The sequence below is a fragment of the Schistocerca nitens genome, chromosome 2 (genome assembly GCF_023898315.1).
Source record: "Schistocerca nitens isolate TAMUIC-IGC-003100 chromosome 2, iqSchNite1.1, whole genome shotgun sequence".
NCBI lineage: Eukaryota > Metazoa > Arthropoda > Insecta > Orthoptera > Acrididae > Schistocerca > Schistocerca nitens.
In genome coordinates, this window is record NC_064615.1 from 927,260,236 (window position 1) to 927,285,662 (window position 25,427).

A 25,427-nucleotide genomic window follows, 5' to 3' on the forward strand; every position below is an offset into this window, starting at 1 on the left:
CGCTGAAAATTGAGCTCATTATTTTTACGTTTGTCATGATAGTCATTTCTATACGGTGCATTTGCGATAGGAATTGGAATAGTGTGTTTCTATACGTAGTTGTTTCTTTGCTGCCGTGAGTTTCAATTTGTTGTAGCTGGGACTATACGTGCACGCGGCGAAACATTAAAGCTTGTACATTACATTGTTGGTCAGGAATGCTAAGCGGCTGACTTTCATGCTGTTGTGGTGAAAAACGTCTATTGTTACCAAAAATGTGGTTGCTGTTACTGCTAATTTTACATATACTGATGATTACGATTTTTATGTTATTAAAATTACGGCGGTAGTTGTCATTACGGGAGTGCCTACTGAATATTGTCACATTCGGTAAAAATTGTCATATCCGGTGTTCAGTACATATTCTTAATTCTAGGTAGAGCAAAAGTTAAAGAGCTGTTTTGATAGATATAAAGGATAGTAGAAGAGAAGGCAGCAGTGCAGAAAACTAAAGATGAAAACAGCACTACTACAGCTCGGGGCCCTATGCTCGCTACGGCACATATTCATTAAAGCGTAATGAATCCCCTGAGGTCAATTACGCGCTGCAAATAAATTTCAGCTTTTGTGTTACAGGCAATGTCGGTAAAAATTCAGAAATAAATTGCTGTATCCATGCTAATTGTCGTTTCTGTATTACACTCAATGCTGATGAAAATACAAAAGCAAATTGTCGTATCAGGTTCAAAGTTTGTTTCACTGTTACAGACCAAGCTGGTGAAAGTACAAAAATAAATCGACATAACCAGTTCAAATCGTGTATCTGTACTCTGTCATTATTATGTTCCTTCGATTTTCTTACAAATAAAAATTGCTCGTAATGTACGTTCTCGTCACTGAATTTAACAAAACGTTCAGGTTTGTGTGAGAATCTGTTTGTCTGTGTCATTTCTGAATCTAAGTCCCGTACTCTCTGTTGATTACCCAAATTATACGCGTTGCGCGAGTCTGGCAAATGTTCGAAAAGTGGTGTCTGCTGTGCTGTGTTCTTAACTGAAGTGTTTTTCATCTCTGTTACTTCTTGCTGTAAACTTGACAGTTTTCGACGCAATGTGTTATTAGACGAATCAATCTCATTAATTGTCTGCTGTAAATTTTGAAATTCAGGTGTTTGATTAAATGAAACCGGTGAAGTATCGTCTGATTTGTTGTCATTAGTACTTTCGATGACGTCAATACGACTGGCCAATTCATCACATTTTTCAGTCAGTATTTTAACCTGATCATCGGTTTTAGAATCAGAGGCGTTAATCTGTTTTTGCAACTTACGTGTAGTTTCGTTCAGTTTTCTAACGTCAGCTTTGACGACATCGGAATCCTGTGTTAGTTCTAATTGTTCGAGTCTGTCGGTCACTGTTTGAAAATCTGTTATGTATGTATCTGTTTTCGATTTCAGATCAGAAATTTCGTCACGTAATTCTGTGTTTGACTGTTCGACGGTATTAATTTTGTCGGACACTGTAGCAATATTGTTGTCCACGTATGTTTTCGCTTTCGCAAACATCTTACGTTTGTCTTCCTGTCTCTGAGCAGTGATTGTTTCCATTACTTGACGTTTTACTTTATTTTGATCATCAATAAATCTGCGGAAACGCGTATCACTGTTTTCTATGTGAAGACTAAGACGTTCGTTAATTTGAGTGTTCTGTTGTTCGAATTTTGCGTCAATCTTTTCATCCATTGTGCGCGAAAGTTCTACCGTCATTGCTTTAAACTCGTCGCGTAATTGTGTAGCTTTTTCAGACCATTGTTTAGCGACTGTACTGATTTCCGCTCTAAGTGTTTCTGTTGCAGCTGTTTGCAATTCCCTTAATTCCTGAGCAACAGACTTAATTTCTTCGCTACTTTTTCGTGAACAAGCCTCGATTTCCTCGCGTAACTGTTCCTTAGTGTCATGGCACTGCGCGGCAACGGCACTAATTTGTTCACTTAACTGTCTATTCTGTTCACTAAGTTGTTGTTTGAGATTTACATCATTGTTGTCTTGTTTTTCAATAATTTGGTTAATTCGTTGCAGCAATAGTGCCATAATTTGATCTGAGCCAAAATTAACATTTCTATTCTCTGTGCTGATTAATGGTGGATCTGGAATCGTTTCGCTTTCTGTAACCATTTGGTTATTTTGCGATTTACAAGAAGGTTTGTCAGTCAGATGTACACTGTTAGACATTATTTCGGAATTAAATAAGTCCGGCGTACTTTCCGTACACTGATCATTTTCATTAGACAAATTTGTCTGTTCGTCACGTGAATTTAGTAAACCGGTTGTGTTAGGCTGGGCAGCGCTCATTACAATAGAGCGTCCCGCGTTATTGATTGTCGTCAAATCAACAGAAGACATAACCGAGTTCGTTTGTTCATCATTAAGGTAAAAGTCGTCATTCGCGATTGGAACGCACTGACTGTTAGTGAACACAGCATTGTCATCATTACACTGCGTGTCACTAGTACTATTGGTCACGTTGTTTAAGTCGGTAATTTCGTTCATGATACCTCGCGATACACTATTCACAGTCTTTCGCGGCATTTTCACAATAGTCACAATTAATCACAAAACAAATAAGCACAATGCAAAATCAACACACAAATACAACAGAGCAACGAATTGCCGTTGACCTGTAGAAAGAAAGTCACAAGATTAGTAAAAGCGTTGCGCCAAATCCTAATTATATCTAAGAAATAAGAGCAGATATCTGACTGTTTTTCAAAAGATTCTCTACGAAATACGATCCTGGACTGGGTGTCGCCAAGTGTAACCTCCCCACAAAAATTTTGAAAGACATTACTTAATGGAAATGGAGCCAAGCGTAACCTTCCCGCAAAAATATTAATAACAATGACAATTAAATGAAAGCTCGCTATCTGACTCAAGTACAAGTTCCCATAAAATAATGAACGATAATCTCATGACAATGAAACTACAGTGATAACCAAAAGTCAATTAAACCGAAATGTCGGTGTTTGCCCTGTGCGAATTCAGAATAAATTTCTTACCTTATTAAAACTGCATGTCAAAATTCTGCTCTTATTCTGCGGCACAGCTTGCAATAGATGTATCGCCATAACTAAATTTTTTTTGAAGTTAACTGAAATTTTTTGTTTAAGGAAATGCAAGGGAATCAAATGATACTTTTGTTAAAAAATTGCTTTCAAAAAAATCAAAATTATTATTGGGGGCGATTTTTACAGAAAATTACACTTAATTAATATTGCTAGTTGAGCGGGAGGCTGATTAACAATATACCTTATCCTGTATCTCGACCATTGCGGTGCCGACGCCCGCCGACTGCTCTCCGCTACTGCTACTCACAGACTACTATTCGCAACTGCACGCGACAGACAACTGTACTGCACTGCGCTTTGAGCGCAACTGCTCTGGTCAGAGATTCTACAATGCCTCAGCATCGCTGCCGCACAACATACGTGTTTCAACGTCAGACAAGACGTCCGCGCATTCATCGTAAATAATCGTGTCGTCTCTTTCGTCTGCCATGATGAAAGTGCACAAGTGCTTATAAAAACCAGAAACTTGTTGACGTGTGTAACTTATTGTTACCTAAACCAAACACCAACAGAAAGAAAAAGATACTAAAGTGCCATCATCGGCCACTGCGTGATACTATCTTCACGACACGACTGTGGTGTCGCCGGACGGCAAAGTTTAACAGCTTGCCGGCGCGGATTAGCCGTGCGTTCAACGGCCTCATATCGCGGACCGCGCGGCTGCTTGCGCCGTCAGTGCTTCCCCGGGCATTGATGTGTGTTAGGTTAGGTAGGTTTAAGTAGTTCTAGGTCCAGGGGACTGATCACCTAAGCAGTTTGGTCGCATAGTTCTTGGAGCCATTTTTTTTTTTTTTTTTTTTTTACGTTTCGTGTAAATTTTCTTTACGTAAACGGCCTTATCTTTAGATTGCGTTGACATAGAAGCTCACTTTTTTACACCACCAAGGGACTGTATACCGCAGGAAGTGCGATACATTTCCGCTTATTATGGCTACCTGCACTTGAGGTAAATGGGTTCTAATGGTTGGGTAGACAGATAGACGGTCAAGAATGTGAGACTAGTACGGTTCCATTTTTACCGATTTAGGTGACGAAATCCTAACAACGAAAATAGCTACGACACTTACTGAAGACGAGGGCTACATAAATAATTCCACATACTCTTTATTCGAAGTGTTCTAGTTGCAGTCGCTACATCAGCATATTACTCGTAGCTACACTTTCGACCCAAGTCACGTTAACAGGAATGCAAATAAAATCCATTTGCCTATACACGTCGTAATTCATATCCCAGTATTAATGCCACCGAGCTTTAGAAGGGCGAGCATTCCTATTGCTAGTTAGCTTAAGAAGCACTTCGGCTAATGAACGTTTTCTGACTGTGGCGAGTCTAATGGAGAATTCGAAACATTGTAGAATACGTTTGGCAGCTATGTAGCCGTCTATTTCTTGGGGTGGTGCAGAATTATCCTACTAAATTTACTCTCTAATAACATTATTTTTTTATTTCGATAAACATCCCGAATGATTGTCACATAAGCGGTGACATAAAGGTAGAAAATTCATGTTTTTGAGTCCAGAGAGCTCTATGCAACAGAAACTGTAGATCATTTTGCCATTTTCATTGCGAAATTGCCGGCTTATCCAGTCTGGGGTAATAATAGAGGGCTGTTAGCCTGGGTTGTCTGCTAGCGTAGTGAAAGGTATTTGCTACTGCAAGGGAGGTCTGGTTTGTTTTCTGTTCTAATCTCGATGGAGGCAGATAGATTGTCAGTAAAGCAATTTTAAGAAATTCTCGTCGCCCCTAATACTTTTTATTGCTACCTTTATTCTGTACCGGCGCCCTGTGGATGTAAATATGAAAATCTTGTAGAAAGTTCATACTTGTTACTTCCTACTTTTTCCGCTTCTGTCAATAATTGAATTGACTTATGTGTGGCACTGAACGATTTTTAACTGAATTTCGTTATGAATCTTCACGTATTGCTAAATTTGCACACTTTCATGGTAGGTCAGGAACGGTAATCCAGTATGACTGGTCTGAACGTTTACACAGTTCGTTTCGCGGCCGAATGCGCATAATATTTTGCTAATTCGTAACGATCTGGGATACTTTGTCTTACTAAAACAGTTATGTTATCTCGATGAGCTTAAATTCATTTTTATTAGTGCAGTTCATACTAATTAGCGTGTCTTCTTTCATTTATATCTTATATTTAGGTGTTTTGTTTAACACACTAATCAGCATTTACATAGTATTACACGTGATTGATAACAGTCTGACAAAGCTCGGATAGTTTGTCAATTTCACGCTTGTACATAGTATGTTGGCAGCACTTCGTCGCCTTGCCTGTTATGCTGTGTAGCAAACGTTAAGCTGTGCGGATTAGCATAACGAAAAAGCAAGGTTGTCTCGCTCGTTTTGTCCACGACTGTACATGCTGTACAGAAATAATTACCACAACAGACATCTTGAACTGGAAACTGGTTAAAAAGCAGTTAAACGTAATGAAGAACATATATGATCAATTACCGATAATAATTGTAGTAAAGGTGCCACTATAGTCGCTGGCTCTAAATACGACGTTATGTTCGTCTTTGAAACTATAGCGAAGCATCGCAGCCGGCATTACAAATATAATACTTTGATATCCTGTCTCATCTCGATGTTGAGCGCGCATAAGCGCCAACCCACCACCACCACCATATCCTGTCTCTCTTTCCAAACCTGTAGCTAAACTTACCCAAAGACGATGGCACGACAATAGTAGTCTGAAGAATTTTACACAGCAAACTGTACTGCACCGAAAAAAATGCAGGAAAACACCTTCTACATCTACATATACATGATTGCTCTGACATTCACAATAAAGTACCTGGCAGAGGATTCAGCGAACCACCTGTCCCTCTTCCGCGGCACTCTCGAACGCCGCGCGGGAAAAACGAGCACATAAATTTTTCTGTGCGAGCCCTCATTTCTCTTATTTTATCGTGATGATCATTTCTCCCAATGTAGGTGGGTGCCAACTGAATGTTTTCGCAATCGGAGGAGAAGATTGGTGATTGAAATTTCATGAGAAGATCCCGTCGCAGCGAAAAACTACTTTATTTTAATGACTGCCACTCCAATTCGTGTATCATGTCTGTGTCCACTATCTCCCCTATTTCGCAATAATACAAAACGAGCCGCCATTCTTTGTACTTTTTTGATGTCATCCCTCAGTTCCAGTTGATTCGGATCCCACACCGCACAGAAATACTCCAGAATAGGCAGGACAAGCGGGTGTAAGCGGTCTCTTTAGTAGACCTGTTGCTTCTTCTAAGTATTCTGCGAATTAATCACAGTCTTTGGTTTGCTCTACCCACAACATTATCTATGTGATCGTTCCGATTTAGGTTACTTGTAATTGTAATCACTAAGTATTTAGATGAATTTACAACCTTCAGATTTGTGTGACTTATCGCGTAATCGTCTTCACGGTTCTTAAAAGTTACTTTAGTTGTAATGCAGTCATTTTTATCACTGCTTCATTCTTACAGCCATAATGGTCCATGAAACCGTTTCGCGTAAATTTGCAGGATGAAACACAGATGTAAATTTCTGTTGCCGTAAGAGATTATAATGAATGCTGTTATTGTACCAACATATTCAAACATTCGTCTTTCGTTTCCTTAAGAAAAAACTACATTTAGCTGCGCACATACAAGCACAGCAAGTCGTAAAATGAATTCACAAGTTTCGGTAGGTAACGAGGCTTAAGCACGAAGCGAAGGTTTTGCGCTAGGGTTGCTCGAATCGCTGTCATTTACTGTGATTTACTCCGTGGTTAGTTTCAAACGCGGTGTCTGAAAAGGTTTAAACGAATAACGTCGTTGCTGCCTTGACTGCTCGTTTACAACAACGAATAAACATAATCCTAGAGATGCTACCACACCAATTCCTTCTAGGTAAACTTACTGGTTGTTACATCCTGCCACAAACCCTAACAAAACCTGGAAGGAACATTTCGTCACTTATTACTAACCACCTCCTTTTAGCCGTCAAGGTGTCACTGCCAATTCTGCTTAAAGAGCGGAGAGAACAAAGCTTTCCGTTGCGCAACGTGACCTTACCGTAGCACCTCAGGCGTTGCGGAAGAGCCAGACATGGCGCTTGGAGCAATTAAGTTGACACGAGCCTTTTTTCGGGAGACAGCAAAGGACACAAAACCGTGTGAACCGAGCCGCAAGATTCGTACATATAGGAACCCTGTTACGAGATTCGCCACCAGTTGCGTTTACAATGATGGCCGTGTGGTACAAGGTAGCGGTTCTTCTTGCCACAGCGTCCGTTTCAATCGGACACCAACACAAGCATCACATGTGTCCGCCGCCGTTTGGGATGAAGTCCTTTGATGCCGATAGGGTGAGGCGTTCGCTGTTATTAACTAGAGATTCCTAGGTCATAACGTCTCTAAGGTGGTGCTAATTTATTCTCTTTTAAGCTTCTACATTAAGCTTACCAATGTGCTACAGTGCCTCGTAAATACTATAAATATGTATAGCAGACATGAGCTATGATTCTAGCAACCACTGTGTTTTTCAGTGAACTAGCATTAGCGAGTGACATAGCACAAATCACTTCCTGACCATCTAGGTTTAGCTTTTTCACTGTTTCTCTAGATCATTGTGGCCCGCGGACCGCATGAGGCCCGAATAAAGTATTTCTGCGACCCGAAGTACTCTGCCGTATTTTATAATAATATCCATCTAGCAACTACATCGGAAACTGAAAGCTTCAGTCAACTCTTAAAGCTTCTGAGGAGTCTATTTTTTCCTCTCAGTGAAAACAACGATACTTACAGAGACAGTTTTATTTTAAGATGGCCTTAATTTGACGGACTTTGGTAATTTCGTCGATGAGAAAAGTAAAGTCGGCCGCTTACCTCTAGAAGAGAGAGGTAAGCAGCGCGTAGAAGATTCGAGAGAAGGCGTGTTTTACTGGCTGTGTTTCAGTATGGCCAACACACCGGCTTGCGTGACTAGTACCGATCAGGAGCTGTGGCATAAATTTTGATACCGAAGTAGTATGGATTCGTAAATAAGCATAACAAAGACGGTCATCTTCAAATGCGATAATTATATGAATTCAATTAATGCTGCTATAATACAATGCAATGAGCAGAGGAAAAATGACATTCAAAACATTCAGTAAACATACGTTATCGTGTCGTGTATTGCATAATGCTTTTAAATGTAAGTACAGTTACTATAAATAATTCAGAAATCATCCACTCACACAGACAATACAACACTTTGTCAGGCAATGACAATGTCGTAAGTTTAGGGTCGGGTCACTTACGGCGGCAGAAATCTAAGACAATGAAAAGTTCGACATGAAGCGATCAGTACTTATCCCCCTTTGCAACAGCAAATCTACTGGGGCTTGTAACTTAATAATCTTTGTACGTCGCTAATTAATAATAAGACCAGTACATATGCGGCCCGAGGTCAGTGTTTGCACTTGCATAAAAAAGTTTGACGAACGCTGCCATAGACGGATTAACGCGTGTTGCTCGGCTTTTGTCTACGTTCCTCATCGCTGCCCAATCCGAGCTTTTTTTCAGTCTCGACGAGAGACACAGTTGATTTGGTTCCCCTGTTTATACGTTTTGTAGCTCGCTGACTGTATGTTTTAACCCAAGAATAGGTATCCAAATGTCTACGGTATGTTCCCTGTTCGTTCCTAGGATTCGTGCCTGTCACTTATCACTTGTTTCTCATCTGGCAATGTTCGTTAACGTGAAAAACACTTTACTGCCCCTACGTTTTGAGTTCATGTCGAACTCTATGTCCCTTGTAACTGGCAGAGTAGGATCGAAGATCATAGGAAGCCAAGGACATGTCACATCCAACAGGACCATGAAAATAAAACAAAATAAAAGAGGCACTGTTGTGTTAAAACCACTCTCTGGGTTCACAGTAGCTCTGCCTTTACTTGTATAACCTCGACTTTGTTTCGAGTCTGTAAATGACCTAGACGTCGACGGGAGGTTAAACGCTAACCATCCCTACTCTTACATGTACAGAGAGCAGATGGCACAATAAATGGTAATAAGAAACTTCCATAGCCCGTATTACTAGCAGAGAATAAATACCAATCTGTAAGGGACATAAACATTTTGGGACAACTTATAACAAGGAGATAACACAACACAATACACAGTGCGTTCCATGCATACACTGGTTTGCAACAAGGTTTCCAGCAAATGACAGAACTGAAAAGTGACTAGTATTAGACTGCATGGTACAAGAATGTAATCTTACTGAGCTATTTCACTAATTTTAGGTTTTATTAATTTTAATTATATATGGTCACCATCGTAATTCCCTAAGTCGAGAATCGTTCCATTTCACAAATCGCTGCCCAACTTTCAATCTTTTTTCTATCGCGTAGTGCATGTGTTTGCACCCTAATCATTGTACGAGACAATTCATCTTATCATAAATATCACAAACATTACGTTATTCAGACACAGTAAGCTCCTGCTCTTCGTGTCACAGTTTTATCACGTCTGCATATAAAATCTTTCTCGCTAACGCATTCGCTAAACCAGCAACCAATGATATTACAAGTATTATATGAATGCGTGTTGTCTATTCTTTCTGACATGTCCGAAAGGACAGACACCACGGAGAAACAGCAGCTGAGATATATATTATGTAAATTAAAGGTGGAAGGGAGAAAGGAAGGGAAGGAAAAGGTACTATTTATGTCAGCTGCATTGACTATTAATGGCGACGAGTGAAAATGTGTACCGGACCGGGATTCGAACCCAGGAATTGCTGGTTACTAGTCAGTTAAGTTAACCACTGCTCCTTTTTTTTCTTTCTGTTAAAGCTACATTTTGTTCTGTATTGTTCGTAGCATTTGATCTAAGCGGGCGTCTAATGACATCTGTTCAGGTTGATTCTCGAATACTTAAGTTGTTACGGACTGCTCTCTGACCGAACACGCTGACACAGTGTTTCAGGCTGTTGCGCCGACGACCTCGGCATGCCTCTCAGCCGATCCACATGCCCATCTAGCTGCACCTGTCACAGTCCGCGTCTATGCTCTCCATGTTCGCTACTTTTAGATTCCCGCAGGAGGTCGAACGTAAGCGTTCATCCGTACTGATGTTGGTGAATTCATTGCCAGTCGAGGCGAATCAAGTGCGTGGACGGGTTGTGTCTGTTCTTTCAGACATGCCCGAAAGAACAGACGCACTTTCAGCCTCCTGCTGGAATCTAAAACTAGCGAGCATGGAGGACGGTGCTGCGGATAAATGGAGCGAGGTGGGAATGTGAGACATGCCCGAAAGAACAGACGCACTTTCAGCCTCCTGCTGGAGTCTAAAATTAGCGAGCATGGAGGACGGTGCTGCGGATAAGTGGAGCGAGGTTGGAATGTGAGACATGCCCGAAAGAACAGACGCACTTTCAGCCTCCTGCTGGAATCTAAAACTAGCGAGCATGGAGGACGGTGCTGCGGATAAGTGGAGCGAGGTGGGAATTTGAGTAGGCCGAGAGGAGTGTTGAAACAGGCTGTGCAGTTACATAAACACTGTGTCCGAAGTGCCCAGTGGTTAAAGCAACTGCGTATTAAGTAGGAGATCTTGCGTGCGAATCCTGCTTCAGCTCACGTTTTTACTCGCCGCCACTGATTCCGTATAAAGTCCCGTTGCAGTTGACATCAATGGCCCCTTCTCTTTCCTTTCCTTCCTGCCCCCTCCACTTTCAGTTCGCATAAGATCAAAATTACTGTTTTGCTTCCTATTTTCCTAAAAGCAGTAGTAGTAGTAATGTCTAAATTCACGTATGTAAACCAATGTACTCTTTCATAATGCTCTCTATCAAGTCAGCTGTATTAATTTACTAGTTCCATTTACCTTTCTTTTTTAGGATAAGTCGTTGGTTGATGACGTCTCTCAGCTTGTCCACTTTCGCGTTTGGTCTCGCAAATAGCGTTCATGTGCAGTCTAATGCTCGCTACGGCTTACCTGATAGATTTGTTCAAAAGTATTTGAGCACCGTGCCTTGTAGCCTTTTCTGTAGCTCAAAGCTTTATCATCCTTAACTTTCAGAGACGTCATTGTCACCGTTACTCCACGCCATTATTTCTGTGTGCACAAACTTCTGTGGATTCAACGTTAACGCTGTAGAGGGTGTGAATCTAACTGTTGGACACTTCATTTTAATATTCGCTTTTGGACTCTAATCTCACTTTTCATTTGTTTCATCTGTTCCCAAATTCAGTAGCTTACTGTGTCTACAAATATCGTCACTGTTCCTGTAGTGGACTGTTAAGGCAGCCAGTCCACAGTGAAGTAGCCGAAAGGGCACGCGTCAACTCACGCCGTCTGGCGTTAAGTCTAGAACAGGATACGTGATGAATGTGATAAAGAAAAGAACGTAGCTACTAGAACACTTAACTATTATCTCGTCCTTTGGTATACAGCATTCTGGATGATACAAGTGAGACTCTATCGTGAGGTACATGCAACGTTACAAATGGTTAATGGCGCCTTGCTAGGTCGTAGCCATTAACTTAGCTGAAGGCTATTCTAACTGTCTCTCGGCAATTGAGAGAAAGGCTTCGTCAGTGTAGTCGCTAGCAACGTCGTCGTACAACTGGGCCGAGTGCTAGTACGTTTCTCGAGACCTGCCTTGTGGTGGCGCTCGGTCTGCGATCCTGACAGTGACGACACGCGGGTCCGACATGTACTAATGGACCGCGGCCGATTTAAGCTACCACCTAGCAAGTGTGGTGTCTGGCGGTGACACCACAGTTCCACATTTCCATGACATAAATGTAGATAGAAAGAGTCGACTATGTCAAAGAGGTATCGTACTACCACAGAGAATTTTCCATTTCCCGTTGGGCTGTAACCCTTGAGGTCTGTCTGAATGCTTTGTGGATATGCATCCTAGACCTATTGAATAGAATTTCAGCTCGTAACCACAGTAGCCAAGAAATTGTATTCAAACCCAAACTTTCCAGGAGCACGAAATGCAGAGAATCCTATAAGAACAGTAATTACTTTTCCTGTAGGTTTGTGGGAAGAACTACAATTTCGTTTGAAATGCAAGTGAGGGAAGAAGCCTGTCGACATTAGCTACATCAGGGATGGAGTCCTAAGTCAGATAAGTAAAAGAAGAACTAAACAGTTGCTTCCTTTATGAATCCATCGAAGTATTCGATTAAAGCAAAGTAAGGTGGTGAAGACACCATCTGAAAACTTAATCTGAATGTTAGTAACCACTGAATGATCTAATTCAGTCGGGGTATCCGCGCCGTCTAGACGCCTTGCCACAAGTCGCGCGGCTTGCCCAGGTGTAGGTTCGAGTCCTCCCTCGGGCATGGGTGTGTGTTTTGTCCGTAGCGTAAATCAGTTTAAGTAAGATTCAGTAGTGTGTAAGCTTAGGGACCGGCCCCAGCGAGCACGCAAAAGTGCCGCAACACGACGTAGCATGAACTTGGCAAATGTCTGAAGAAGTGCTGGAGGAAATTGACACTGTTAATCCTGTAGGGCTGTCCATAAATCGGTAAGAGTACGAGGGGATGGAAATCTCTTCTGAATTGCACGTTGCAACGCATCCCCGATATGCTCAGTAATGTTCATGTCAGGGGAGTTTGGTGGCCAGTGGAAGTGTTTAACTCAGAAGAGTGTTCCTGGAGCCAATCTGAGAAATTCTGGACGTGTGGGTACTCATTATCCTTCTGGAATTGCCAAAGTCTGTCGGAATGCATAGTGGACGTGAATGGATGCTGGTGATCACACAGGATGCTTACGTACTTGTCATCTGTCAGAGTCATATCTAGGCGTACAAGGGATCCCATATCACTCCAACTGCATAGGCCCTTCGCTATTACAGAGCCTCCACCAACTTGAACAATTCCCTGCTGATATGCAAGGATTTATGAGGTTGTCTGCATTCCCTTACACGCCCATCCGCTCGATACAATTTGAAATGAGACTCGTTCGACCTCAAGCAACATGTTTCCAGTCACCAACAGTCCAATGTCCAATGATGGTTTTGACGGGCCCAGGCGAGGCGTGAATCTTTGTGTCGTGCAGTCATCAAGGCTACAAGAGTGGGCCTTCGGCTGCGAAAGCCCGTATCGATGATGTTACGGTGAATGGTTCGCACACTGACACTTGTTGATGGCCCAGCATTGAAATCTGCAACAGTTTGCGGAAGGGTTGCACTTGTGTCACGTTGAACGATTCTCTTCAGTCGTCGTTGGTCCCGCTCTTGCACGATCTTTTTCTGGCCGCAGGGATGTCGGAGATTTGATGTTTTACCGGATTCGAGATATCGACGGTACGTTCGTGAAATGGTCGTACGGGAAAATCCCCACTTCATCGCTACCTCACTCGCCGCATATAATACCACGTTCAACCTCACTTAAATATTGGTAACCTGCCATTGTAGCCGCAGTAAGCGATCTAAAATCCCCGCCAGTCGTTTGTTGTCCTGTGTAGGCGTTTCCGACCGCAGCGCCGTATTCTGCCTGTTAACATATCTCTGTATTTGAATACGCATGCTTATACCAGCTGTTTCCGGGCGTAATACTGAAACAGAAATGGTACTTCCATTTACGTTGAGCAATGGAGGAATGTTCACGAGAGCGTTTCGTAGTTTGTACCAATATATTTAAATGTGTACTGATTCTCATAAAACAACTCTTACAATTCACAATAAGTATTCAGATAATGTGTAAAATTAGTAGGCAACTCATAATGCTTTGTGCTGAAGGATGGATTCACCAGTGTCTCGCCGGAAGTACAGAGGGTCGACAAAAATTTGGAAACCCAGCGAGAAATGATTGCTTGAACATATATGCAGATGTTAGCAAAGCCCCTGTTGTGTCTGAATACGCACTCCACGCGTGCCGTGTCTTCAGTACTTTGCAAGTGTCAGTCGTGGGCATAACAGTATTCTGTATAGTGAGCGTATTATGTCGAAGCTTAGTGCATCGATTCGTTTGCAAATTGTTGGTGCCCTAATGCTGGGCGCTTCCTTAATTGGGATAGCCGAAGTGATTATTGTTTCAAGAGGAATCGTAGCAGAGGTTCATACGACATGCATTGAATTCGGAAAACTTCATCTGCTAAGTCACAATTCGGACTAAAGTGTGTGCTGATTGATCGTGATGGAGGGTTATTGAGGAGGACACTGTCGAAAATAAGTTGATGACAGCACACCTCAATGTCGCCCTCGCGAAGCCGACCAGCACAAAAAAGAAAAGAAATGAAAGAGAAGAAAGTCGAAGAGAGCCCTACAAGCAACGAGTTGCGAATTCCAGGGCTGTCTGGAATTCAGAATTACAGGGCTGTCTGGAATTTAGAAAACACTAATCAACAGTGATGAAAATCCTCGAAACAGGGACATGCGATACCGAAGCCATAAAACCTGGACTGTGGAACAATGGAATGTTGTCATTTGCCTGTCTGAGAACTGTTTCAGACTGTTTCCAACTTCATGTCGAGTTTACGTCCTAAGAGTCAAAAATGATGGGGCTTCGCTGATGATTTGTGCAGCCAGTTCGTTGTGTTCCATGGGTCATATGATTGCTCTTCAATGTCACTTTACTGCCTGGAATTACGTGACCATTTTGGCTGATGAGGTCCATCCTATGGTACAATGTGTGCTCCCCAGTGGTGATGCCGGGTTGCAAGACGGCAGGCCTCCCCTGCTGACATCGTCTGCATCGTCCCAGACTGGTTTTGTGAGCACTAGGATTCATTGTAGCATTTCCACTGACCACCACAGCCAACACATCTCAATATTTTTGAGCATTAATGGTCTGCTTTGTAGAAAAGGCTGCGTGATTGCTATCTACGTACATCACCGTTACGTGAACTATTCAATATTTTGCACGAAGACTCTTGAATACCCACAGTTTACCTGCACCGTATTAGGATGGCAATGTGTTGTATTTTTCTTGTTTCCGTGAGTTTGCCCACTTCCCGTATGCCAGCTTTAGATTGGAAAACCACTATCTGTTGCTATATTGGTGGTGACGTTCTCTTCCCTGAGTTTCTTTGCTGCCTTATTTGGGGGAGAAGAGTTCAGTTTCAAAGGAATTTTATCTATTGCTCCGCGTTTTTAGTGGACTGTATTTATGTTGTAATATTTTTGTTTCATGAATGATCATACGATGAAACGAATGAAGTGATTTTGCAAGACCAATCGTCCCATTCTGTACACATAGAAGTTAGCACACACTAATACAAATTCGTTATCATTAACACTAGCCTGTTCCAGTTGGTATTTTGACAGTTTGTTTGTGCCAGAAGGCAAGTTACTCTGTCTCTTCAAATGCATACTTTTGAACTTACCAGTCTGTGGAATACAAAAAGCGGAGCAACTGCCGTGTTGACATTGAACCGTGGATTTTTTTCAAGGAATATTTGTTAATATTTTATTTTATTTACTAGCGATTCATCAAGAACATTAACACATTTAATCACGCTATGTCAGTGTGGAAGTAGTTGCCAGGGAGTAACTGATGAAATCATAATCAAATTGCTTTTAACAAATTTAAAATTATTGCTTTTAACAAATTTAAAATTATAAGCAGAAAGCACCGTCTAAATATCAAGTTACAATTTATTCAGAGGCAGAAAGAAACAAATTTTTGAGTGTATGAGCTTTCGGGCTGAGAAACTTGCCGCTACCTTTTGACACGGCCGTAGTCCCGACCGCTCACAACAACCTCTGAAAGACTACACTGGTGCAAATCTGCAACACACCAGATTAACACCAGATTACTTTAAACTAAAAATTTTTACAATTCACACAAACTATGCACCCCGTAGGTACAAAACACTAACATTAAAAGCTTCACTTGCCACCGAAGGTCCGACTTGATTTCAACTTCTAAGAAAAGTCTTACGGTGGAAGGGTGGCAACTTTATATACTAAAATGACCATTTAAATAAAAGCCCATGAAATGCAATCTTATATAAAATTATACAAGGTTAACGAGTTAACATGCTCTACAGTACACATATACCGCCTCTCAAGATGATAGGCAAGATCATATATTTCAAAAATTAGGCCGTTACACTCCAAACAATAAATTCGTTAACTCACTGAATCCGACAAACATGACAGAGGCAGCTCCGAACGATATACAGACACTAACTAAATGCGGACGAGAGACAGACTAGCAAGCTGGGGCCGAGAGACTGACCCAGTCTGACCCCGACTGACACTCTGGCGAGCTCATAGCGCCCCTTAAATTCACGTGAACAGGCTATCTTTCCCCTTTCCCACCAGAGGGAGAGACACCAAAGCTGCGATTGCTACAGCGGCGCCACCGCCAGAAACGGAGGGCGACTGCTTCACACTACGCGCTGCCGCGTGCTCTCCAAAACAGCAATTTTTATCACGTGTCAGACATATCTGGTTAAAGGTGAAAGTGATAGTTCGTCTAACATCCATCCATTCGCACAGATCTGCACGTAAAAAAGTGCAGTCGCCATCGTTCTCCAAACTTTAGTGCCCGCAGAGGCTTTCTTCCGAATATACTGAGCTTCTACAAGAAGCTACTACACATTCAGTTATTTTGTTATTTATTTTATCTGGCGAGGTTACACCGTTCAGGCCCTCTCTTACCTTTGATCAGTGATATTATTTTCTGTGTTTATTGATACAGTGATAACGCTATCACTAACAGTCAAAACTACATTGCTCTCCGGTGTCCAGCTGAGTGCAGTCATACAAGAAGCACGAAATTTCGACAGAGTATCTTGCTACGATTTTCAAGAAATACCTACAGAATGCGCCTTTATATGAGAAGTCGAGTGTACAAAAAATCGCTCACTCTGCACGTATGGCCCAAGATGAGGGCAAAGCGCTCTGTTGAAATATTGCGTTTCGTCAACGACTGTAGGCTGCAACCGGCTGGACACACGAGAGCAATGTAAATAGTTGACTGGCAAGGAAAGCTTAAGATCACACAGTAGCAATGATGGTTGTAAAATTAGTACAGGTTTTGCCGTATTATTCACATTGAGTTACATAAATTTGTAATAAACCAATATATGTACTTTTGGAATTTAAGTAGTAATGTACTAAAAGAAATCCAAGACAGCAATGCATGTGGATTCAAATCTTGAAGGAAAGTTAAATGGCACGATGGAAAGGAGGAACAAAATGACAGGTTTAGAAGGTACCATAGAAAAAGGAAGAGGGTTTATAGCAACAAGTACAAATAATATATCTCTCGAGGTTGTAAAATGGGACCGACCAAGAACTGCTACGGACAACAGAAAAAAAATACCGATGGATTTAAATGAAAAATTGCGTTTGTGCAGCGACCAACAGAGAGTCAGTCATATCAGTCGTAAATGCATCCAGAAGGCCTAAACTCGGTTGCACGGAAATACTCAAGCAATACTATAACCTGGCCAGTATCGACTGGGAAAACTACGAGTAGCTTATAGGAGCTGAGGACTCACAACATTGTGGAGTAATACTGAATACATAGTCAGACAACCGCCTAGTACGACGTGTTCGACATTCCACACGTGGACGAAATATAGTGGTTACAGATAAACCTTATCCTCAGGAGAGTGTCACTAGTGAGAGAGGGATTAATGACAGTGATTGTTTTACGGTAATGATGTATACCAAATGCAAAAATGTCGTCAAGAAAGCTAGAAGATTATTTATATTTCGCCCAGCTGATAGTCAACAACACCTTAGTTGGAGGACTATTTGGAGGACTATCAGAACATTTATTGACGATCTGGCAAGCGCAGAGCGGTTGTGGCTAAAGCTTAAAGATGTTATAAACACGCGTACAAATAAGTACGTTCAAAATAAAGACATAAAGACGTCAAAGACTTGGTCTGATGGTACGGCTCAGAGACTCTTCTGAAAACACAGACCACTACTCTCTCTCTTCAAGAGGGACTGCAAGGAAATTGATAGAGAAAACTTGTGAATATGCAGAAAGGGTCATTTGTTAAGTCAACAATAATTTTTCCAGTAATATTATCGAGGAAGATTTATCAAACATCTTAGGCCTTTCTTAATACACTCCTGGAAATGGAAAAAAGAACACATTGACACCGGTGTGTCAGACCCACCATACTTGCTCCGGACTCTACGAGAGGGCTGTACAAGCAATGATCACACGCACGGCACAGCGGACACACCAGGAACCGCGGTGTTGGCCGTCGAATGGCGCTAGCTGCGCAGCATTTGTGCACCGCCGCCGTCAGTGTCAGCCAGTTTGCCGTGGCATACGGAGCTCCATCGCAGTCTTTAACACTGGTAGCATGCCACGACAGCGTGGACGTAAACCGTATGTGCAGTTGACGGACTTTGAGCGAGGGCGTATAGTGGGCATGCGGGAGGCCGGGTGGACGTACCGCCGAATTGCTCAACACGTGGGGCGTGAGGTCTCCACAGTACATCGATGTTGTCGCCAGTGGTCGGCGGAAGGTGCACGTGCCCGTGGACCTGGGACCGGACCGCAGCGACGCACGGATGCACGCCAAGACCGTAGGATCCTACGCAGTGCCGTAGGGGACCGCACCGCCACTTCCCAGCAAATTAGGGACACTGTTGCTCCTGGGGTATCGGCGAGGACCATTCGCAACCGTCTCCATGAAGCTGGGCTACGGTCCCCCACACCGTTAGGCCGTCTTCCGCTCACGCCCCAACATCGTGCAGCCCGCCTCCAGTGGTGTCGCGACAGGCGTGAATGGAGGGACGAATGGAGACGTGTCGTCTTCAGCGATGAGAGTCGCTTCTGCCTTGGTGCCAATGATGGTCGTATGCGTGTTTGGCGCCGTGCAGGTGAGCGCCACAATCAGGACTGCATACGACCGAGGCACACAGGGCCTACACCCGGCATCATGGTGTGGGGAGCGATCTCCTACACTGGCCGTACACCACTGGTGATCGTCGAGGGGACACTGAATAGTGCACGGTACATCCAAACCGTCATCGAACCCATCGTTCTACAATTCCTAGACCGGCAAGGGAACTTGCTGTTCCAACAGGACAATGCACGTCCGCATGTATCCCGTGCCACCCAACATGCTCTAGAAGGTGTAAGTCAACTACCCTGGCCAGCAAGATCTCCGGATCTGTCCCCCATTGAGCATGTTTGGGACTGGATGAAGCGTCGTCTCACGCGGTCTGCACGTCCAGCACGAACGCTGGTCCAACTGAGGCGCCAGGTGGAAATGGCATGGCAAGCCGTTCCACAGGACTACATCCAGCATCTCTACGATCGTCTCCATGGGAGAATAGCAGCCTGCATTGCTGCGAAAGGTGGATATACACTGTACTAGTGCCGACATTTTGCATGCTCTGTTGCCTGTGTGTATGTGTCTGTGGTTCTGTCAGTGTGATCATGTGATGTATCTGACCCCAGGAATGTGTCAATAAAGTTTCCCCTTCCTGGGACAATGAATTCACGGTGTTCTTATTTCAATTTCCAGGAGTGTATATAAAGTAAATAAGCGGATCCAAACTTTCCGTTCAATCTCTCGTCGACCAGTGTCTTGTTGAAACTGAAGGTAGCAGACAGCAAGCTGAAATACTGAAATTCACTTTAAATAGCATTTGTGCCCGAAGATAGTACCTCATATTTACCGAGTATAGATTGCGTAGTGAACAGTCCCGTTTACTGGGAAAGGTCACTCCTGTTTACAAAAGGTTTAGTAAATATGATGCACAGCATTATAGACCAATATCGGAAACAGACAAATCTCTGAGCCTGCAGATAACGTGATGGTGAATACCACAATAAGCAGCTGTGCTTCAGAGGAATGGACATCTCAGGAAAGCACAATCAAAGAAGCTACAAGGTAAGTGTAAGGAAGCTTTGGGTAGCAGAAGAAATACGTCAAATAGTACAAAAAACGTTCAGGAAAAGTCAGAAATAAAACAATATAAGCCATGTAGGAATAAAATACGAGTAAATGGGAAGTGTATGGAAGCCAAGGCGAAACGGCGGCAGGAATAAAGCGAAGAAATCGAAAAAGAAATGGACGTTGGTAGGTCTGATTCAGCTCATAGATAGGTTAAAAACCTTTCGGTGGGGAATTCCAGCGTTATACGTAGAGGACGGAGTCGGTTTAAACGGTAAGCTGAAGTTCTCTAAGAGTGTAAGGAAACGTCTGAAAAGTGACAGAAAAAGAAAAGATGTTTGTTAACAGAAACATGTGTGATCCAGATCCAGGTAAACCAACCTTTGAAAGACATGTGACAAAATAAGGGCACAAATTCCTTTCGAATTTCTAAAATCATCGGTAGGTGGCAAACAGGCGATTATTCCATTTGATTTGTGGAATCCGTAAGTTCGAAGACATTTCATAATGTCATCATCTATACAATCACAAGATGGCAAGGGAGGATGAGTGCGATAAGTATCGCACAATCAACTTAACAGGCCATATATCCAAGTTATTGATAAGAGTAAGGTACAGAGGAACCAAAAACACTGGAGAGCTCTTTGATGACGATCAGTTTGCGTTTAGTAACCATAAAGGCACCAGAGAGTCAGTTCTGACATTGCACTTGATAAAAAAAGCAAGAATTAGGAGTTAGATACCAGTCTCTGTTCCATCAGCAGTACAAGGAGAGTTCATCGTTCATTTGTGTATTATTATATTGGTGATCCTTCGCTCACTGCTCCGGGTGATGTTTGCTTCTATCATGCAGACTGGGCTGTGTCCGCAGCTCGTGGTCGTGCGGTAGCGTTCTCGCTTCCCACGCCCGGGTTCCCGGGTTCGATTCCCGGCGGCGTCAGGGATTTTCTCTGCCTCGTGATGACTGGGTGTTGTGTGCTGTCCTTAGGTTAGTTAGGTTTAAGTAGTTCTAAGTTCTAGGGGACTGATGACCATAGATGTTAAGTCCCGTAGTGCTCAGAGCCATTTTTTAGACTAGGCTGTTGCTGTTCGCCGTTGCTTTAGTGGGCCAGGTGTGGGGATCCGAGGGATGTCCACTGCATCATCCTACGTGTCTTCCGATTGGTGCACGAATGAGGGCCAGCCTGGGTATTTCCGGCATTGAGGTTGAACGCTTACCTGTTGTCGAGGGAGAGGACTTTTCAAGGTTTGGCAAGTAGCAGACCTCCTTGGTTCGTCTGATAAATGGGATTCTTGCGGTGTCTGTGGCCGATAAAAGATCCTGAGCCAGATGCAGTGGCTTCTCTATTTCAGAGAAAGCCGCTTGCCCTGGAAACCCTGGAAGTTCGCAGAGGGTGGGAGTGCTGTTAGTACAGGCTGCCATGTAGAGCACATGGTGCAGCCAACTGCAAGTTGTGGGTCATGTCGGTACAAATGATGTGTGTCGCTATGGATTGGAAGGTCTTCTCTGTAGTTTCCGGCTGCTATCTGAAGTGGTAAGGACTCCCTGTCTTGCTTGTAATGTGAAGAAGTTCTCCTTCTGAAACATCGTTGACGCGACCCACTGCTGGAGGAGAGGGAGGAGTTTAGAATGTAACGTCCTCTCTACAGCTGGGTCATTAGAGAGTTTGCAGGAGCTCGGAGTACGGAACGATGGGGAAGGAAGCAGGCCGTGCCTCTTTCAAAGGCATCATTCCGGCATTTGCCTGGAGTGATTTAGGAAATTCATGAGAAACATGAATCTGAACAGCCGGGCAGGAATTTGAACAGTCAACCACCTGAATGTGACTCCGCGCCACCCTTTCCGTGGGACGCATTACTCAAACGAAGTACTGAGTGCAAGCTGCAGGGGTCTGAAATTGGTTTCACATTTCTAGATTACCTGAAGACTTTTGAAACTTTTCCTCACAAACGGCTTCTGATCACACCACATGCTATGAAATATCATCTCAGATGTGCGACTCGATTCTGGATTTCCAGCAATAAAGGTAATAATTGATAGTAACTGACGAAAAGTTGTCGAGAAAAAGCGATACCTGGCATTCCCCAAGGACGTCGTATAGGCTATACGTTGCTCCTAATCTATATAAGCGAGTCCGCATAGAATACCGTGGAAGGTAGGCACACGTCGTAAGGGAAATGAGATGCGCTGGAGGGGAAGAGCCATTCTAAAATGAAGCGTATGCTCACATTTTTTTTTTTTTCAAAATATTACGTTGGGCCCCTCCACGCTTACACTTCCATGGTGACCGTTCAAAAAGATCTGTCACCTCTTATATGATTAGTATCTAAAAAGAATTCCACCGAACATGTAGCGATTTATTACCGCCTTGCTGTTTAACCGTTTGTAACTTTCAGAGAAGCATCGTGTGTGTCGAATTTTTAGTGAAACGTTCTCTTTTCTCTCGTTGCCACAAAAATATTTGCTTCCTATGCCAAAACACAGCGGAGTTTACACAGTCTCACCTCACAAATATGTTGCGAGAGAAATCCGAAACAGTGGTTTATTAAGTTTATTAAGTGAGGTTCAAATGGGTCAAATGGCTCTCAGCACTATGGGACTTAACTGCTGTGGTCATCAGTCCCCTAGACCTTAGAACTACTTAAACCTAACTAACCTAAGGACATCACACACATCCATGCCCGAGGCAGGATTCGAACCTGCGACCGTAGCGGTCACGCTGTTCCAGACTGTAGTGCCTAGAACCGCTCGGCAACTCCGGCCGGCTATTAAGTGAGGAACTGAGGGAAATTAAGATCAGTAGCTTCTGAAAAAGTACATCCTCAGGACAAAGAAAACGTGTAACGTCTTCAATTATATTGTTCCAAAACAATATAATTTCTCCTTTCACCACCTACCTATGGCCCTTGAAAATTACATTCTTTCATTGAAAATTTCTGTAGTTGCGGACTTACACGGTAGATAATGATGTTTTGCATGATAATGACATGGAAAAATAGTCTACTCTTTGTGTGCTATCATTTTTCAAAATCTCATTTCGAGATCTGAGACAGTTTATGAAATATGAGAAATGTAGTGGATATTTAACTCTAGCTTTATCGCTTGCGTGGCGCGATCACAATTGAGTGTGCTACATCAGATCAATTTTCTCGAGACTGGTGACAGATAGACACCTCTTCTCAAGTCAAGAAAAATTCAATGTGTTAGCTAAATTTCTTACGCAGGAACATAGTATGTAATATGCACAAAATGCAAAATCGTAGCGACGTCTATTTTTCATTGCGAACTTTTCCTATTGGTTGGTTGATTTAGGGGAAGGACCAAACAGCGTGGTCATCGGTCTCATCGGACTGGGGAAGGATGGGGCACGAAGTTGGCCGTGCCCTGTCAAAGTAACATTCCCGGCAGTTGCATGAAGCGATTTAAGGAAATCACGCTAAGCGTAAATCAGGATGGTTTGAACCGTCGTCCTTCGGAATGAGAGTCCAGTGTGCTGACCACTGCTCCACCTCGCTCGGTGAACTTTTCCCAATTTCTTGCAATGTTTTTCTTCCTCGTAAATATCACAGTAACTATGACCATTAACGAAATGATTGACACATCATCATGATTCTGACTTGTAAAGCTATAAGTAAAGCAAAAATGATTTATATATATATATATATATATATATATATATATATATATATATATATATATATATATATATATGTGTGTGTGTGTGTGTGTGTGTGTGTGTGTGTGTGTGTGTAGTTAAGGCTCACCGGTCATTTGACCATCTTCATCTATGCGGATGTACAAACAGTGCCCGAACTCTAACGGGAATCGGAAAAAAAAAATTAAAAAAAAACGCGAGTAATGAGTAATGGGCAGGGGCACTATGAATATAGTGCGGGACAATAAGTTGAGAATGTGAGTCTCACGGGAGGCGTGCCAGAGATAAGTCCCTGCAGTCGCACTATCCTCTGTATCCTCCGTGGCTCAGATGGACCCTCTGTAATAAATAAAACTGAGTTAATGGATTAACGACGAGCTGAAATGGGTGTCTTGCGACGTCCGCCCCGAGCAAATGCAACGAACTAGAACGAACAAAATGAGATAAAAAAGATGGATAGAGCGTCTGCCATGCAAGCAGGAGATCCTGGGGTCGATTCCCGGTCTGGGCACATATTTTTAACTGTCCCCCTTGACTTACATCAACGCCTGTATGCAGCTAGGGGTATTCATTTCATTGTAATTACACCGGTTTTTGTACCGAATAGTTTCTGTAAAATCGTTTCATAAGGATTGAAGTCCGTGCGCCTCGGTTCTGTCATCACCAATGGGCCGAAAGGAGCCAAAAGTCTGGCCACCCCTTCCGGACAAACAACTGAACTCCCCAGCGCTCTGGACGAAAATGGGTCACTGCGCACCGACGCGCTGTCTCTACCCAGTGGTGAGCACAGCATGGGCAGAAGTTAAGTCGCATAGTTCTCAGAGCCGGTAGCAAGATAAACAAGGCAAGAAAACGTGGCCGAAATCAGAAAGGGACCCAAGTAATTTCGCAGAGATGGAATGAAGTGGCACATGAAATACGAGCGTTTCTGTAAGATGAGTCAGTGGAATATGTGGTATCACACACACTCGACTGTACGATAATACACAAGAGGGGTACAATGATGACTATATGTGCTTAACTAGTGGTAGTGATACTGATACAGATGTCGAGCCACGTAGTTCATCATACTTGTCTGACAGGGGGGCCGCAAATCTGACTCCAGTGATACGTTGTCCGAGGATCGGATACTAAATATAATTACATACATGGGAGATTATCCGCAGCATAGTAAAAAACAATTATGAACAGATTTCGAGTAAGTCAGCAGCAATATGACCCTGTAATGCATAAGAGAAACTGCCGATATTCAAGGGAGATCAAGACGCAATTGATACGAAAACTCGCGTTTCTGCGTTTCAAGGATCCTCGATATGGTTTACATAATGTGCATGATAGTTACTTACATTGTTCAGCACATCCAGTTGCGCGTGACAGAGATTACAATGACGTCAAGGAAAGCAGTGGATGGTTGCATAACTTCAAACAGTGCTACTGAACTGGAAGACGTAAGGTAACGTAATTTCAAACATGTCATCAACTTGGCGATGCACAACAAACCGCGGAATCGGCCTGAAATTTTGTACGGTAGATGGGTTAAACAAATTTATACAATCGCTCAGTAAAGAATTTGTTTTCAGCTCCGACGAATCGCGATATGAAGAGAAAATGCATATTAAAGGAATCCTGGAAATTAATGGGTACCAAGAGAGTTGTATCACGATCAACTAACATCAACGCCTTAAGGAATTTGCAAACAATTACGCCGACAGTTAACGTGGATGGTAAATTGCTGTAAAGTTTTATTGTGCTGCGAGAAGCTGGAGGTTCTCTGCTCCCCACGATTCTTCCTCGTGTGTAATCTTGCAGGGGTAGCAGGGAATGCTTATCTCACAGCAAGCAAGAGTGGGAAAATCGCTTTAAG

At 42.9% G+C, this 25,427-nt stretch overlaps 1 protein-coding gene across 1 annotated transcript in view; it reads left to right on the top strand.

Annotated features, from left to right (window-relative positions):
• Positions 1 to 7,306: 7,306 nt before the first annotated feature.
• The window catches only part of LOC126234713 (apolipoprotein D-like), a 30,865-nt gene continuing 12,744 nt past the window's right edge, over positions 7,307 to 25,427 (top strand). Inside the window, exon 1 of the mRNA XM_049943460.1 lies at positions 7,307 to 7,447. Within this exon, the coding sequence (XP_049799417.1) occupies positions 7,325 to 7,447 (123 nt within the window). The 5' untranslated portion in view covers positions 7,307 to 7,324. The remainder of the gene's footprint in view (positions 7,448 to 25,427) is intronic.